At 40.2% G+C, this 16,892-nt stretch overlaps 1 protein-coding gene across 2 annotated transcripts in view; it reads left to right on the top strand.

The window, feature by feature from the left end:
• Positions 1-16,892, top strand: part of DYNC2LI1 (dynein cytoplasmic 2 light intermediate chain 1) — a 39,640-nt gene that overhangs the window by 5,515 nt on the left and 17,233 nt on the right. For both annotated transcript variants that reach the window (XM_039232391.1, XM_039232390.1), the window contains exons 3-7: positions 7,276-7,310; positions 10,153-10,222; positions 11,966-12,054; positions 15,400-15,586; positions 16,526-16,594. In XM_039232391.1, coding sequence (XP_039088322.1) covers positions 7,276-7,310; positions 10,153-10,222; positions 11,966-12,054; positions 15,400-15,586; positions 16,526-16,594 — 450 coding nt within the window. The remainder of the gene's footprint in view (positions 1-7,275; positions 7,311-10,152; positions 10,223-11,965; positions 12,055-15,399; positions 15,587-16,525; positions 16,595-16,892) is intronic.

Genomic DNA, 16,892 nt, shown 5'->3' with positions numbered 1-16,892 from the left:
CTGACCGTTGGCTGGGCTTCGATTCTTCACCATAGAGGCCTCTCCGTAGGGCTGCTTCCACCATGGCAGCTTGCTTCCTCCAAAGCAAGAAATCCAAAAGAGAAAGGGTGCCCAGGACAGAAGCTGCAGTCTTTTATGCCCTAATCTTGGAAGTGATGTGCCATCACTTCTGCCATAAGCTATTGGTCACAAAGACCCAACTCTGGTACAGCGTGAGGGACCTCACCTGGGTGTGAATACCAGGAAGTAGGGATCATTTGGGACCCTCCTTGCAGCTGGCTCCACAATCCCCACCGGACATTCAGTATAATTTTCATCTAGGCAGTTGTATCAGACCATCTGAAGTTTCCCCTCTGCAGCCAGAGTCCTGCCGTCTTTTAACCCCCTGTGTTAGTCTGCACTGTTGCTGTCAGGAGCGGCTACACAGCCACCGTCCCTCCCCAACATCTTGGGAACTCCCTTTGCCCCTTTCTTGAGTTGGAACTTCCGTTTCCGGGATCCTGTTTCTTCCCTATTCTTGCTTCATTCCCTTACCTTGGTGGAGTGCATTCTCTTGTAGTGTCCTGAGAAAGCCTTACATGGGAAGTAAAATTTATGAGATGCTGCATCTGCATGTCTAAAATTTCCTTTATTTTCCCTCACTCTGGGTTGAATGTTTATCTGGGTATAGAATTCTGTGTTGGAATGAGCCACTTAACTTCTTCCCTTGGTCCTAGTTTCTATCTCAGTCTGAATTGTTTCTTTTGGGAGTGACAGAAAACTCAATTCAAACTGAGGGAGGCACTTTTTGAATTGGTATCCTCAGGGCACCTGGGCGGCTCAGTCAGTTAAGCGTCCGGCTTCAGCTCAGGGCATGATCTTACAGTCCATGGGTTCGAGCCCTGCATCAGGCTCTCTGCCGACACCTTGGAGCCTGAAGCCTGCTTTGAATTCTGTGTCTCCTCTCTCTCTGTCCCTCCCCTGGTCATGCTCCGTGTCTTGCCATCTCCCAAATATGAATAGATGTTAAAAAAATTTTTTGAATAGTTGGTATCTTTTTCACTATTAGATTTTATCTGTATTCCTCTTGTGATGCGTACCATGAGATACCATGTGTTAATTCGTTTCATACAGCCAGGCAACAGTCTAATTACATGACAACATTACACGTGTTCTGCTCTTTGTACAGCATTCCTTCATGCAGGTTTGTAAGTTTCCATATAAACAGACAAAATGTGCTGTATTTTCTCTCCCCTTCTGTCTCTTTACATCAATATGTTGAACTCATAGGGGCGCCTGAGTGGCACAGTCTGTTAAGCATCTGACTCTTGATTTTGGCTCAGATCATAATCTCACACTTCATAAGTTCGAGCCCCACGTCGGGCTCCAGACTGACAGTGTAGAGCCTGCTTGGATTCTCTCTCTCTCCTTCTCTCTCTGCCCCTGCCCCTCTCTCTCTCTCTCTCTCTCTCTCTCAATAAATCAACTTAAAAAATATTTAATATGTTGCACTCGTAAGTCTCATGCCGCAAGTTTTGGTAATTCTTATGAGGTCATTTATTCCCTTGTGATAATACTGCACTTATTATTACCTGCACTTTTGTGCCTCTCTTGTTGTAAGTATTCTTTCCAGGCTTTGTCTAAGCTATTTTCTCTTCTGAATTACTTGGGTCCTCTTCCATTATTGTCTTAAATGTGTTCTTAATGTCATATTTAATGACATCTCAATTTATCTGCATGTTTTTCTCTGATTCTCTCCACTCAGATTTAGATTGTCAAGTCTATAGACATGGTCTTATGATCCTCTTGACATAGGTTTCTTCTCTTATCAAGCGACAATCACTCAAGTATTCCTAGGTATTGGCCAGGAAACATAGTCATTGACTAGCATTTTAGTTCCCAGATCCCAGAGCTTCCCTTCTGTTCCCAAACTTCAACCTCTGGATAGAAGAAAAGTGGGAAGGAAGTATCTTGACTTCGAAATTTTTCCTTTTCCAGTTTCCACAATCTGGTTGTAAGAAGATGCTTTTCAGGATTCCTTAAGAGATACCAAATACTAGTTCCACATCTTCCACACACATTTTATTGATTACAGCACCCTTTTCTACTGAGCCTGAAGATGATTTCTGATCCATAACATTCCAGGAAGGGGTCGTCACATGAGATAAAATTGGTTTATCATCCCTGACTCTAGTAATGTCACAGTTAAGAGAGGTCAGCCAAAATCCATACGTTGATATATGCACAGGTATAGCATATCCTTCAGATCACCAGAGAGCTGATTTCACATGGAATACCACATTATGTCTTTTGAGGACTTTAAGTGTTGTGCACTGTAAGTGGGAATTTAAGAAATAATTTTGATCACCATATGAACATTCTGACTAAAATATGTGATTGAAAAATATCCTGATGAGAGAATTTTAATGTGAAATGAAGAATTAATTTTTTACTGTTTTTCTCATCTAATGTTGTAATAACAACATTTTAAAAATAATATTTAGACATCTTGCTCAAATTCATGGTAACAGAGCCATTGAATTTGAAGTTGGTAAACTCACTTTTGCTCAGCTAATACCATATTTAAGAGGAATTAGAAAATGTTTATTAATCTGTGAAAAATTATAATAGTAAACGAAGCTTAAAAACATTTTTTTCATTATTGTTTTTATTTCATAATTTGAAAACATTCAGATCTTTGATCTCATTTGAGTATAAAAGCCAGATTCTTTTTTTTTCATGTTTATTTATTTTTGAGAGAGAGAGAGACAGAGCATGAACGGAGTAGGGGCAGAGTGAGAGGGAGACACAGAATCTGAAGCAGGCTCTAGACTCTGAGCTGTCAGCACAGAGCCCACCATGGGGCTCGAACTCGTGAACCCCGAGATCATGACCTGAGCTGAAGTCTAATGCTTAACTGACTGAGCCCCCCAGGCACCCCCAGGATTCATTTAAATATCCAAGTCAGGGGGCACATGTGTGGCTCAATCGGTTGAGCACTGTCTGACGTCAGCTCAGGTCATGATCTCACCGTTCATGAGTTCGAGCCCCACGCCAGGCTCACTGCTATGAGCCTGTCAGTGCAGAGCCTGCTTCAGATCCTGTGTCCCCCTCTGTCTGCCCCTCCCCCACTGTGCTCTCCCAAAAGTAAATAAATATTTTAAAAAATAAACAACTATCCATGTCAGAAAAATAAATAAGTCAGTCAGCATCTAAGTTGATAAGTCATTATCTTAATAATATTTATATTTTGGAATCAGTTACTTTACTTTTAGGATTGTTGTTCAAGGAATAGTTGAGTTATGCTACTAATGTAATGACAAAGGGTTATTTGTGATTGTGAAAAACATGTAGAAAATATGGCAGCCTGTCCCCAGGGCCACTGATGGGTAGGAAGGGACCTCTCCCCACTCACTGGGAGTATCTGTTTCATTTAGCGAAGGACACAAAAGCGTTTTGGAAGTGGCCGTGCAGAGCAAGAACAGATGTACCCTATCTTCACCCAGCTCTGCCTGACTCACAAAGTTCATGCCAGGAAGGCAGAACTGCTGGTGACACTATGTACAAAAGGTCACACGATAGGCTGAAATTTATGCGGCATGATGATCTGTCTCTATTTGGGGTGCATATTACGCTTTTATTTTTGTGCTTCATGCTTCCATTGAGGGGCATATTGACAAACTTTTTGGACCTGACCTCTGCATCAACGAGGCCACATTTTTACCAGGTGATGTCAGTGCCCAGGTAGCCAGAACACTCCTCTGTCTTGGGCTGTGCCCCAGAAGGCCCTCCCCACACAAATGGACATCCTTCCCAGAGCCTGGAGCCTGCTTCAGATTCTGTGTCTCCCTCTTTCTCTGCCCCTCACCAGCTCACACCGTCTCTCTCCCTGTCTCAAAAATAAATAAACATTAAAAAAAATTTTTTTAATGCAGAGATAAAAAAATAGAAATGCATATGGTAAAACTTAAATCACTGTTTCTGTTTTCAGTGTTTGTATTTTACCAAGTTTGCTTTTTTTTTTTTTAATGTTTTTAATGTTTATTTCTGAGAGAGACAGACAGACAGCATGAGCAGGGGAGGCTCAGAAGGAGAAGGAGATACAGAGTCCGAAACAGGCTCCATGGGGAGAGGGTGGTATTTGCAAGGATGATTGTAAAGATAAACTGTGGCCTCTAAGATGGAAAAGGAAAGATGTGGAGGTAGGAGGGGGCTGATGGAGAAGGAGAAATGTCGAGAGGTCAGTGGACTTTTGAGGCGTCTCACTAAGGCCACAGAGTGGTTACTCTGGGGATCCCTGAGGAAGTAGTGGAGAAATGTGTTCTTTGCGTGTGCGATTTTGGAAGTGGTGCAGTTTCCAGTGGTGAAGTGATTCGAGGTATCACCTTGGAGGTGACGTACGGCAGAAGCAGAGTGAAGGCAGGGGTCTCTGAGGAGTCAGAGGCACGGAGAGGTCAGAGTGTTAGGTGGGTTGCCTGTGCCCACGTGGATGTGAAGTTAGCAAGACTAATGACAGCAGCTGAGGAGGAAGGGAGCCTGAGCCGGAAGAGATGACCACAGCCGTCCCGGTAGACTGGGACAAGCCTGTAAAGCTTTTGCAAAATGAGGGAACTGGAATTAATTGCTTAAAGGTGGCATTGGGGAGCAAGGAGGGCCCTGAAGTGCATGGGGTGGTAGGAAAAAATAGTCTTCTTTAACAAGAGTCCAGAGGAAGTGGTCCAGAAGCAGCCATGTTTTAGGTAAGGCTGACAGGTGGAGAGAACATTCTGAAGAAGAGGTGGATACTGGGGAGTCTGGGGGGAGAAGAGGGGGGGATTATTGTGCCAGATGACGGGATGTGTAGAGGATTGTGGAATTAGAGCTCCAGGGTTCACGGACCAGAAGATAAGACTGGACTTCCGATGTGACTGAGGTAATGGGAGGGAAGATAGGATTCATTTCGATAGTCCCTGAATGAACTTGAACTAGGTCAGTGTCTATTGAACCAGGAACCCTAGGAGACTCAGAGAGCAGCAGTTTACTAGGGAATTTTAAAAATTTGGACCATATTTTAACGATAGTCTAAAAGTGTATTTCAGTGCCCAGAGCTGAGTTTACGTTTATGTGGAATTGCCACCAAGTAGTACCTTTACATGAAATTATAATCAAAATTTAAATCAACACGATGGGACCATGAGAATTTGAGAATATTGGCTAGTTATAGCTAAGATTCCTTCCAATTCTAAGAAAGAGTAATTCTGATTCTGTGCTTTCTTGTACATAGAATACAATAGTTTTTGGGTACAGTAGCCTCCCCCCATCTGTGAGGGATATGTTCCAAGACCCCCCATGGATGCTAAAACTTCAGAGAGTACTGAATCCTGTGCATAAACACCTATGATAAAGTTTAATTTATAAATGAGGCACAGTAAGAGGTTAATGACAATAACTAAAAATCAAACAGTTATAACAATATACTATAATGTAAGCCATGTGTACGGGGCCTTTCTGCCACTCAGAATATCTCCCCCACCTTATGATGATGTGAGATGATAAAATGTCCTCATGATGGACGAAGAGAGGTAAGTGGTATAGGCCCTGTGACGTAGTGTCAGGCTACTCCTGACCTGATGACATGTCAGGAAGAGGATCATCTGCCTTCAGACCACCGCTGACCATGAGTAGCTGAAACTGTGGAAAGCAAAATCTTGGGAGAGGAGACTACTGTACTACAGTCTTCATTGATTTAAAACTTTTAAAATATGCTACATGTGATACATGTTCAGTGTAGGAAAATTAGAAAATCCTGATTTTCTTAAAAAAATTATCAGAGGTGTCTAGATGGCTCAGTTGGTTAAATGTCCAACTCTTAATTCTAGCTCAGGTCATGATTTCCTGGTTCACGAGATCGAGCCCCACGTTGGGCTCTGTGCTGACAGAGCCTGCTTGGGATTCTCTCTCTCTCTCTCTTGCTCTCTCTCAAAATAAATAAACTTAAATAATAATAATAAAAAAATAAGTTACTAACAAATCCATCACCTAGACACATTTACTGTTAGTTTACTGCCATCCCTCTGAATCTATTTATTTGTGTGTGTGTGTGTGTTTCTGTATCTCTTAATCTATTAATGTGTATGTGTATGCACGTATGTACATCTCAAAGAAGCGGGAAAAGCTACTTTAAAGTTGAAAACAGTATTATGCTAGTCGATTATAAATATTTTACCATGTCAGCAAGATCTTCCTATATCATCATTACTGATAGCTGCATGCTGTCTCATTATAGGGATTGTAATAATTAAATTAGCCAGTCCCCTTTTGGGGAAATTTAGTTTTTTTTCTAGTTTTTCACTTTGAAAGAACCCCTGCCAGCAAACATCCTTCAATAGTGTACATTTTGGGTCCTATTTCAGTTATTTATGTTTCCCATTATTTTTTTTTTAAAGTCATTCAATTTGATAATATCCCAGATATAACCCAGAGCGACTTATTTGTGATTTTTTTTCTTTGGCAAAAAATTTAAAGGTTTTCAGGGGGAAAAAAAAAAATCCCTACTCAAATGTTCTGTGTTTTTGTCAGTCCAGGATTTCCCAAACTATTTTCCTGGGAACCCAAAGGCTTCCTCCCTTAGAGCTTTCCCTGCTGCGCTTTTTTTGAATCTGTTTTCTTGTAAGAGATCTTTTTTTTTTTTTTTTTAAGTTTTACTATTAAAAAGAAAGTGATCAAACCACTGAGCCAATCCTTGGCTCAAATGTGAGGTTAGCTTTTGTGTGGCAGAGACAGCCAGAACCTACATTTTCTGACTCCTAACAAGAAGCTTAGAACAAGTACATGCTCTACAAGTAAAACGAAAGACAAAAAATACTCTAACCCAGTATCTGGATTGCCTACTTTGAACATATTTGCAGTATGTCCTTTATTTGTATGTTACCTTTTTTCTTTATTTCCACTTCAGCAATTGGAATTAAAACATTTTAGAAGACACTAATCATCTGCTTAGCCAGTAATTAGCATTGATGAATAGAGAGAAAATTTCAGACAGCTGCCAAGTTGACCACTAAAGTGAGGTATGATTTGCTAGTATTTGTCATCAGCAGGCCTTTATAATTATAATAATAGCAGTGTAGTTACACTGTGATGGAAAGTTGACAGTTAACTTTTTCCACTTATCAAACTTAGGAACAATTCTGAAAGTTTCTGGTTTCCAGGTAATTTATCATTCGAGTGATTAAAAGCTATTTTTGGCCACAACTATGAATAACAAAATTTTACATGTGGATGACATTAACACAGTATTCTTTCTCTTTCAATTTCCAGGGAAAGACTACTATTATTCTAAGGTGCCTTGACAGGTAAGTGTTACGTCAACCTCTAGACTACATTTTTTGTTTATTCTAGTTGTGCAGGGCAAGTTAGATTCAAAAGACTTGGGAGTGTGAACAATTCTGAGATCCGAATGAAACCTTAATTCTTAGTGAATGCTTAGCATGGCCTTTATTTATTTATTTGTTTGTTTATTTATTTATTTTTGTTTTTTTTTAATTTATTTCTGAGACAGAGAGAGAGAGAGACAGCATGATCAGGGGAGGGTCAGAGAGGGAGGGAGACACAGAATCTGAAACAGGCTCCAGACTCTGAGCCAGCTGTCAGCAAAGAGACGGACGCGGGGCTTGAACCCACGAACTGTGAGATCATGACCTGAGCCGAAGTCGGACGCTTAACCGACTGAGCCACCCAGGAGCCCCTTTGCATGGCCTTTAAAATCTCCTTTAAAGATAAAACCAACAATAAGCAAAAAAAATAAATTCTACAGGATTAATGCCGGGCTTCCCAGTTATTTGGGTAAGCAATGAACATGACTCCGATAGCACTTGGCTGCTTTTTTGCTGTGCTACTCTGATATTTTCTTTACTTTTATTTTACCTAGTCCCTGATTATTTGAACATTAACTATAATCTTTAAATCGCTCATGGAAGCATTTTTGAAGCACAGTGTTGATCTTCAGGCTGTCCTTCTTATCATTTGTTTCTTATACTTCCTAACCTATATGGTCCTAAGATTAAGATTGAGGATTATGATTTAGGACCTTGCAGGAAACTGCTTGTTCCCTTCATTCCAATACGTATTTCTTATACCTTCTCCAAAAAATGTAAAAATAGATGTAATTTTGTCTCAACGTCACATTAAAGAAACATCATCCATGTGAAAAATACTATTAAAGAATTCAAATAATAGAATCCTGACTTTGTATAAGTCCTTTCACCAACAAACTTGTTTCTTAGAAGAACCATTTATGGTGACACCTGTGTATCTTTCTGTCCCCTGGAAGCATGACTCTCTTTCGACCATGTGTGTTCCTTTGTACAAACAAGTCTTCTGACACAGCATCAGCTTAGGATGAAATACTTTGAAATAACAACACTAAACAGAATTATTCATTTCCATTCTTTGATAGTTTACTTAGAAAAAAACCAGTTCTATAATATGTTGAATATCAGAGCTAATTAATTTTGTCTTACAAAGTGGCATTTTGTTTCATGAAAGAAAATTTGTATCTTCTAGCAAATATAACCAAATAGTCTATGTATGTATCAAAACAGAAAGATATACATAGGGATGATATGCAAAATATTTATAATAAAGGTAAATATATAAATCACAAATTGAAAACTTGTTTCTCTTCTCCAAATTAAAAAGATCTATACCAATATTATTCAACCTTCAAAAAGAAGGAAATCCTGTCACACATTACAACATGGATGAACCTTGAGGACATTATGCTAAGTGAAATAGGCCAGCCACAAAAAGACACATACTCTATGATTCCATTTATATGATGTTATCTCAGCAGTTAGATTCACAGAAACAGAAAGTAGAATGGTGTTTGTCTGGGTCTGAAGGGAGGGGAAAATAGTGAGTTATTGTGTAATGGGTATAGTTTTGTGAGATGAAAAAGTTCTAGAGTTTGTGCAACAGTGTGAATGTACTTAATGCATTACTGAACTGTACAGTTAAAAAGGGTGATGAAAGTAATTTATGATACATGTTTTGTACTACAATAAAAAAACTGAAATAAATAAGTGCATATATACCATAAAACTGTTTATCAAACAATGTAAGCTGCAATGGTAATAATTCATCAAACCATTGTCAGTCTGTAGGACTTGTTGATGTAATTTGTTAGTTTGCAGCTCTCACTAGTTAAATGATGCCTGTGTTTGGGCCGTGAGTTAAAATAGAGAATTGTGGAGCGCCCAGCTCGTTCAGTTGGTTAAGTGTCCGACTTCGGCTCAAGTAAAGATCTCACGGTTCATGAGTTTGAGTCTTGTATTGAGCTCTGCGCTGACAGCTCGGAGCCTGGAGCCTGCTTTGGATTCTGTGTCTTCCTCTCTCCCTCTGCCCCTTCCCTGCTCACTCTCTCTCTGTCTCAAAAATAAATAAACTTTAAAAAAAAATTAATAAAACAGTGAATTGTATTAAAGTCTTCCATTGATATCTTCATTAAATCAATAATCATAAGATTCACAGCTCCCCACACTGAGGCCGAGCAAAACCTGATTATCAATGCTCCCCACATGGCCCGAATGCCAAGAGCTGCCCCCTAACGGCCACCAACACTACCAGCCTGTGTCCCCCCCTCTCCCCAGGAGTGCGGTAAGGACTACCCCATCGTGCTGGTGTCATTAGCCATCTCTGCAGCTGTGACAAAAATCCTCGAATATGGTTTTTTGAGGGCTTGTCTTTTACATAAAATTTTTATCATTTTTACCTCCGTGCTATTCTACAAAGTAACTTTTCTACTAATAGATTAAAATTGTTAAGAGGAAGCAAAAATGAATTGGGTCATACGAGCATGATAAAACCCATGATTGGGGTGGGGAGGGCACCTGTATGGCTCAGTCAGTTAAGCATTCAGTCTTGGATTTGGCTCGGGTCACAATCTCCAATTTTGTGAACTAGAGCCATGCATCCAGCTCTGTGGTGACACCGTGGAGACTGCTTGCCATTCTCTGTCTCTCTGTCTTTGTCTTTGTCTCTCTCTCCCTCCCTCCCTCTCCCCCTTCCTCTCTTGCTCTCCCCCTCCCTCCCTCTCTCTGTTCCTCCCCCACTAATGCACTCTCTCTCTCTCATAATAGATAAACAAACATTAAAAGAAAACCCGTGATGGTAATACTACCTGTCTTTCTTGTGCAGGGACGAGCCACCAAAACCAACCTTAGCTTTGGAATATACGTATGGAAGAAGAGCAAAGGGGCATAATATAGTGAGTGTCTTCTTAAGTGATGTGCTGTGCCTGTGGGTGGGGAGGCAGTGATGCTGACTTTGTTGTATATTTTCGTCTTCTCTGTAATGCGTAAACGTACCCAGTTGTACACTCCTAACTACGTACTTTGAAACTTCAAATTCAGCTCAGCAGACGTGAAGGCAGCCCGAACAGGAAAATAATTTAGCCGTCTCATTTATTGTCTTAAAATGCTGGAATGAGATTCCTTTGTAACTTGATTGTACAGTTTTTGGGCGTATTTTTCTATTAGTTGTGTTAATGTGACTTTTTCTTCTTTCAAGTGGGAATAAGATTGTGAATTACATCCTGTCTCCCAGAAATCTGCTAAAAATATGAGTTTGACTTGTAAAATATTTATGAAAATGTACTATTCAGCGTCCAAATTCTTAGCATTTTTACAAACGTATCTTCAAGTTAGTAACACCGTTTGAGACTGAGACCCTCATTCGTTACAATCCTATTTTCACTTGCTTGAGTGTCTCTTCAGAGGAAAGTTGGAGATTATTCCGAACAGAAGGAGAGTTCATGGTATATGTTAGAAGGTTGAAAAAAAATCCAAACTAGAATCCTCTTGTGGAGTTCTCACATGGAAGGAGGTCATTTCTTAAATAGTTAGGAGAAGGGAAGAACCACCCATCTATAATGGAAGGCCCCACTGCTTCCATCACACAGATCTTCCATTACAGATCGATCTAGTCCAAATGTTTGTCATTGGTGTGCAAGAACTAACACTGCATGTTGCCACTTTCTAGATAAGCCAGTGAACGTTGGTTATTAAAACTGTAAGATTAAAAAGAAAAGAAAAAACATTAACATTTTGAGATGCGTGAGAATTTTGTGACTCACATGAATTTTGACATGAGTGGTGACCTAGAAATGAGATTGCCCTTTTCATCGAAAACTCTGAAAGCACTCTCACCGCTTCACTGTGGAGGAGAGCTCTAAGAACTACCCTTCATCAAGCTGTGAAGGGGGATTTTCCAACACAAAACTGTTTCCCCTACAAACACTGATGATTCACTTACCAACAGCAAATACTCAGATCTCAACAGCAAAACAATTTTAGTGATTATGAGATGATAATTTGTTAAAAATCTATGTATTCACCTAAATAAAACCTTTAATGACTGTCTCTTCCAAGTTCATGGCAGCAGATATATTAAAAAAGTGATTTTGTTTTCCACTGTGTGTCAGCAAGTTGGGCTTTTTCATATTCATTCTGGAAGATTCCTGTCTTAGATTTCATGTTCCCTAAGTTCTAAATGGAAGCACTTGGCCCCTCCCACAATCATGCTATTACAGAAGGCTCCTCAGCAGCAGGGCAGAAGCAGAGACGCCATTAGCTAGTTGTCCAGGAAGGTTGTCGTGAAGTAGATGGTCTTATTCCCAAGCTACGCGGCTGCCTCACCCTTTCAGTCGCTTAATACTTAAAGAATCCTACAAAAAGGGAATCTGTTGTTCAGTCTCTTCTTGTTCCCCACCTCTCATGTTAATGTTTCACCTTTGTATTTTGGAATAGATGTTTTGGTGCATTTTAGGAGATGGGATAGAGAAAGGGGAAAGCTTCGACTGCCAGGAATAGGTTTATTGAGGACTACAGTGTTTTGTATCCATAATCATTACAGACTGATGTTAAATGAGGGGTAAGAAGTGTATAAAACTCAAAAAAGATTTTAAAAATTTAATATGAAAAATGCCTGTGGTTTTTTTTTTTTTTTTCAGCCAAAAGATATTGCTCACTTTTGGGAACTAGGTGGAGGGACCTCTTTATTGGACTTAATCAGCATACCCATCACAAGTGACACCTTGCGGTAAGTGAGCCAGCGTAGGATGAATACGAGCAGGCTTTGAGGAGTCAGAATTGGGGGGGGGCAGTTTTACGTTGCTGAAGGTTGACACTCTCTTCCTTTCTATGCGCTTAAAGTGTAATGCCTTCAAAGAGATTTTAAAAGAGCCAGGGTTCTGGCCTGTGCTGACAGCTGGCATTCCACCCAGAAACATGTTTTGCAAGCCTGCAAACAGACAGAGTATGTCAAATAACACTTGAGCAATGAGTTCACTTGGCAAACATGAATATGAAAAGCTTAATTCTTCTGAATACTTATCCAAGTGTAAGCTCATTCAACCCTGAGTTTTTTTGGTCAGCTGGACATTGTAAGTCTGCCTTTGAATTTAATGCTAATCAGTACTGTTGAGGCTTCACCCGAGGGAACAAGGAGTTTGTGGAGGGAGAAGGTCTATTTGCTGACCTAAAAGAAATAGAAACTTGGGGGAAAAAACTCAAACCCTTTGGTGGTGGTTCCTGACAATGCCTCCCACATGTTGGCCAATTCAGATGTGGAAAATTGTGACATTTCTCACAGAGTTCCTGGGAATGTGTCTCAGCCAAGGAAAACACAGATTTTTACATCTGAAAGATCTTACTCTTGTCAGGGTTTAACACAAACCATTGCTGCTACCTGGACCGAATACAAAGGGCTGCACAATTATTTGTTACATCTCAGCTACTGAGATCGTTAGGGTATGGAATCATTTCTGCTTAACACAGCAGTTGTTTTTCCATAGCTAGTTGGGGACAGATAACGTTGGCTTTATTCAGTGAAAATTTCTTCTTTTAAAGAAATTTAACTTACTTTTACTTATTATAAAAGTAGTACCATATATGTTCATGTAGACATCTTGGAAAACCACTGAAAGAAAGAGCGCCCCGAATCACCTGAGAAATACCCACTGTGAACATGCCGAGGTATCTCTTTCAGTGTTTTCAGCACTCATAAATATACTTTGTACAGGGGCACCTGGGTGGGTCAGTCAGCTAAGCGTCTGACTTTTGATTTTTGGCTCAGGTCATGATCTCACAGTTTCTGAGATTCAGCCCCTCTTCCGGCCTTGCCCTGAGCATGGAGCCTGCTTAGGTCTGTCTGTCTGTCTGTCTGTCTTTCTCTCTCTCTCTGTCAGTCTCTCTGCTCCCCCCCCCACCCGTTTTTCTGCTTCTCCCACACGCACGTGCTCTCTCTCTCTCTCAAATAAGTAAACTTTAAAAACTGACATTATAAATATACTTTGTCCAGATTTGGATGCTTTATATATATGTTTAGATCTTTCTTTTCCATTTGTAACCACCATATGCCCCTGACATAATTTTTCAGAACCATTGGATTTTACAGCTGTGTAGAGCTCCATTTGTCCTCCTTTAACAGAAACAGATCATTGAGGCCACCCAGAAATTAGGGCCAGTCCTGGTGGCGTGATTGGGACATGGCGAGGAGGGCGGCTGCTGAGGCACCAAAGCTGCCAGCCAGTGTGGCCAGGGGCAGAGAGGGGTGCGATGGCTGGGAGCCACTCCCATCTGGGTTCTGAGCGGGCTCCAGTTCTGGCCCTGACTTTGTCACATCACCTTCTTACATGATCTCGTTCCCCTCCTCTGGCCCAAGAGGCTTGGCCCCCAATGGCTTTGTGGAAATTCTGGTTTCTGCAGGAAGCCACATTTTGGCACAGCTTGTTTATTTTTTTTTTTTAAGTTTTTAATTGTGTTTTTAAATGTTTGTTTATTTTTGAGAGAAAGAGACAGAGCATGAGCAGGGGAGGGGAATAGAGAGTGAGACACAGAATCCGAAACAGGCTCCAGGTGCTGAGCTGTCAGCACAGAGCCCGTCGTGGGGGCTCGAACTCATAAACCACAAGATCATGACCTGAGCCAAATTCGGAGGCCCAACCAACGGAGCTGCCCCTGCAAAGCTTCCTTAATGCCTCACTTTGTGAGTTCTTGTGTCTTCTTCATTCCCTAGAACCCCACGGCAGCCACAGCTTGCTTTAGGAGAGAGAGGAGGTCAAGGTTACGATGAACAGAGGGAAGGGGAGCAGTAGGCCCGCGGCCAAAGTAGGCTGCTGAGTGGTTAAGAAATTCATGAAGAACATCTCACTCCTAATGTAGTCGTAAATCTCAAGAGTGTTTTGTGACTGGAATCAATTTGACACATAATTAATTTCCTTGTGCTGGACAAAGTCTAGCAACTTGAGAAAAATAATATTGCCAAATGCTATTAGATACTGTTTATCTTTAAAATGATTGTTTATAGGATAATTATAAATACACTGAACAGTCTTTAGATAATTTGTAATGGAGCATTTCCTGTGGGTTCATTCCCCGTTTAAAGAGTTGTTAAAAGGTTTAAAAAAACCTTTTTTTAAGGATGAGGTCGTGCCATTTGAGACAATACGGATGGACCGAGAGGGTGCCGTGCTAAGTGACATAAATTAGACAGAGAAAGACAAATCCCATAGGATTCCACTCATGAATGGAATTTGAGAAAAATAATAAACCAAAAGTAGAATCAGACCTATAAATTCAGAGAACACACTGAAGGCTGCCAGAGGGGAAGCGGGTCGGGGCTGGGCACAGTGGCTAAATGGGTGTGAGGTCCTAGCTTCTGGTTATGGAGTAAGTCACAGGAACAAAAGGCGCAGCGTAAGAGACACAGGGAGTGACGGACACCGTGAGAGCGACGTAATGGGACAGATGGCAGCTACTCTCGTGGTGAGCACAGCATCATGTAGAAACTTGTCAGTCACTAACTTGTACACCTGAAACTAATGTCACATCCTGTGTCAACTACACTCATAAAAAAAAAAAAAATGAGCTGTCATTTGCTCTGAAGGTAAAGTAACACACGTGTTTCCAATGCAGTGGAAACACAAATTTTAATCTTGGAAAAAAGTCAAATATTCCATCTCGTTTTCACTTAAAGTTATTTTTTCATTTGGAAAAATGATAAATTTCATGTTATACACATCTTACCACGATAAGAAAAAGTGAAACCACAGTCATGTTTTTTTTAATGTTATATTTATTTTTTTTGAGAGACAGGCAGCATGTCAGATCCTTTGTCCCCCTCTCTCTGCCCCACCCTGTTTAGATCCTCTGTCCTCCTCTCTGCCCCTCCCCCCCTCTTTCTCTCTCAAAAATAAAAATAAACGTTTAAAGAAAAAATAAGGCTATAACTTTGGAGGGTGTGAGTGTGTATGTTTTCTTAGGAAATTGCTGTTTTATTTTATCCTTAAGCTGTAGTGTTGTTCTTAGATAATAAATTTCAGTATAATACGGTTTCAAAACTAATTATTTTGAGTCTTCTTTAAGAGATGTTTCTGTTTTTTAGGACATTTTCTATTGTTCTTGTTTTGGATCTTTCAAAACCTAATGACCTTTGGCCCACCATGGAAAATCTGTTGCAAGCCACGAAAAGCCATGTAGATAAAATGATAATGAAACTGGGGAAAACAAATTCTAAAGCAGCGTCTGAAATGAGACAGAGGATATGGAGTAATATGCAGAAGGACCATCCAGTGAGTTGCTATCGGGATTATTCCCGGAATCCTTAGCCCCATACATAGTTGAAGATGACATCGCAAATAACTTCCTGAGATTTTTATGCATGATTGTAAATTCATTTGATGTAGATGAACTTGTTCACTGGAAAATTATAGCAATTTAATAAAACCTCAGTGAGAGCAAAACACGGAAAAAGAGGTCTTACGTCTTCTTGTTAAGGCACCCACTGCGACTGTTCTGGCTATTACACCCATCAAAAGAATAGGGGTTGGAAGTAGTAGTTTGATATTGATTTTATAATCTCTATAAAGTGAAGATAAAAAAACAGACTGTACAGAAAGTCACCTGGCAAAGACAAGATGAGGGTACACATTTAAGCAAGGAGTAGAGTTTTCACAGCCTTCCTCGCCACCCTCTATTTTACATCCATTTAGTGTCTGTCCTGTAATCCATTTCTTTCGAGCCTCTGACAACTAATAAAATTACAAAATTGCAGTGATGGTAACACAGGTCCTTTAGATACAGTCATGAGTATCATCTTCTGGAAAACCCACAGCAGTATTTGACATTGCCCAGGGTTTGTAGGAATGTGTTTTACATCACGAATATGAGGACAAAAGTAACAGTTTGTGGTTCGCATCTATGCAGTGTAAATGCTGTAGCAACAAAAGATGATAGCAAGTAGTAAGAAACAAAAATGCGAAGATGGCATGCTCTTTAAGAAAATGGAAGGACAGAACATGATAAATAAATATCATGGTCCCTTAGGGAACTGCCATTTCTAGTTTTACACTTGAGAAATAGAACTTCGTGAAAGTTAAATATCACAATACGTCAAGCAAACGGAGTCAACATCTATGAAGAGACTAAAGTGGTATTTTTGGGAAGTAAATAGAATTTGCTGAATGCATAGTATTTAACAACTATAATCAATGAAATATGTTTGTTAACAGGACCGTGAATTAGTCGACCCATTTCTAATACCTCTGGTCATAATTGGAAGTAAATACGATATTTTTCAGGTAAGCCTGTCCACTTCTCGTTAACGTGGTTTATGCATACCCAGGCTTTACGGGACAGGAGCAAAAATAGTGAAATGAGAAAAATGACTCTGGGAGGGAGAGGTCAGGAGTCACACATCGTAAAAATTTTGGAAAAGAGGATATAGTTGGGAAAGTGAAAATATGTAAAGAACAAGAAATAGCATGGACAGGATAAAGCAGTAGACTGGGGATAAGGTAGATTGAGAAACTGAATCTTCTACCCAGGCCCTGAGGGACGGCACTTACTCCCCAACTCTTAAATTGAAGACAGTAGAAA

This window comes from Hyaena hyaena, unplaced genomic scaffold (assembly GCF_003009895.1).
Source record: "Hyaena hyaena isolate Hyena2069 unplaced genomic scaffold, ASM300989v1 scaffold_64, whole genome shotgun sequence".
NCBI lineage: Eukaryota > Metazoa > Chordata > Mammalia > Carnivora > Hyaenidae > Hyaena > Hyaena hyaena.
Note: the sequence above shows the minus strand (reverse complement) of the source record. Positions and strands in the feature narration are given on the sequence as shown.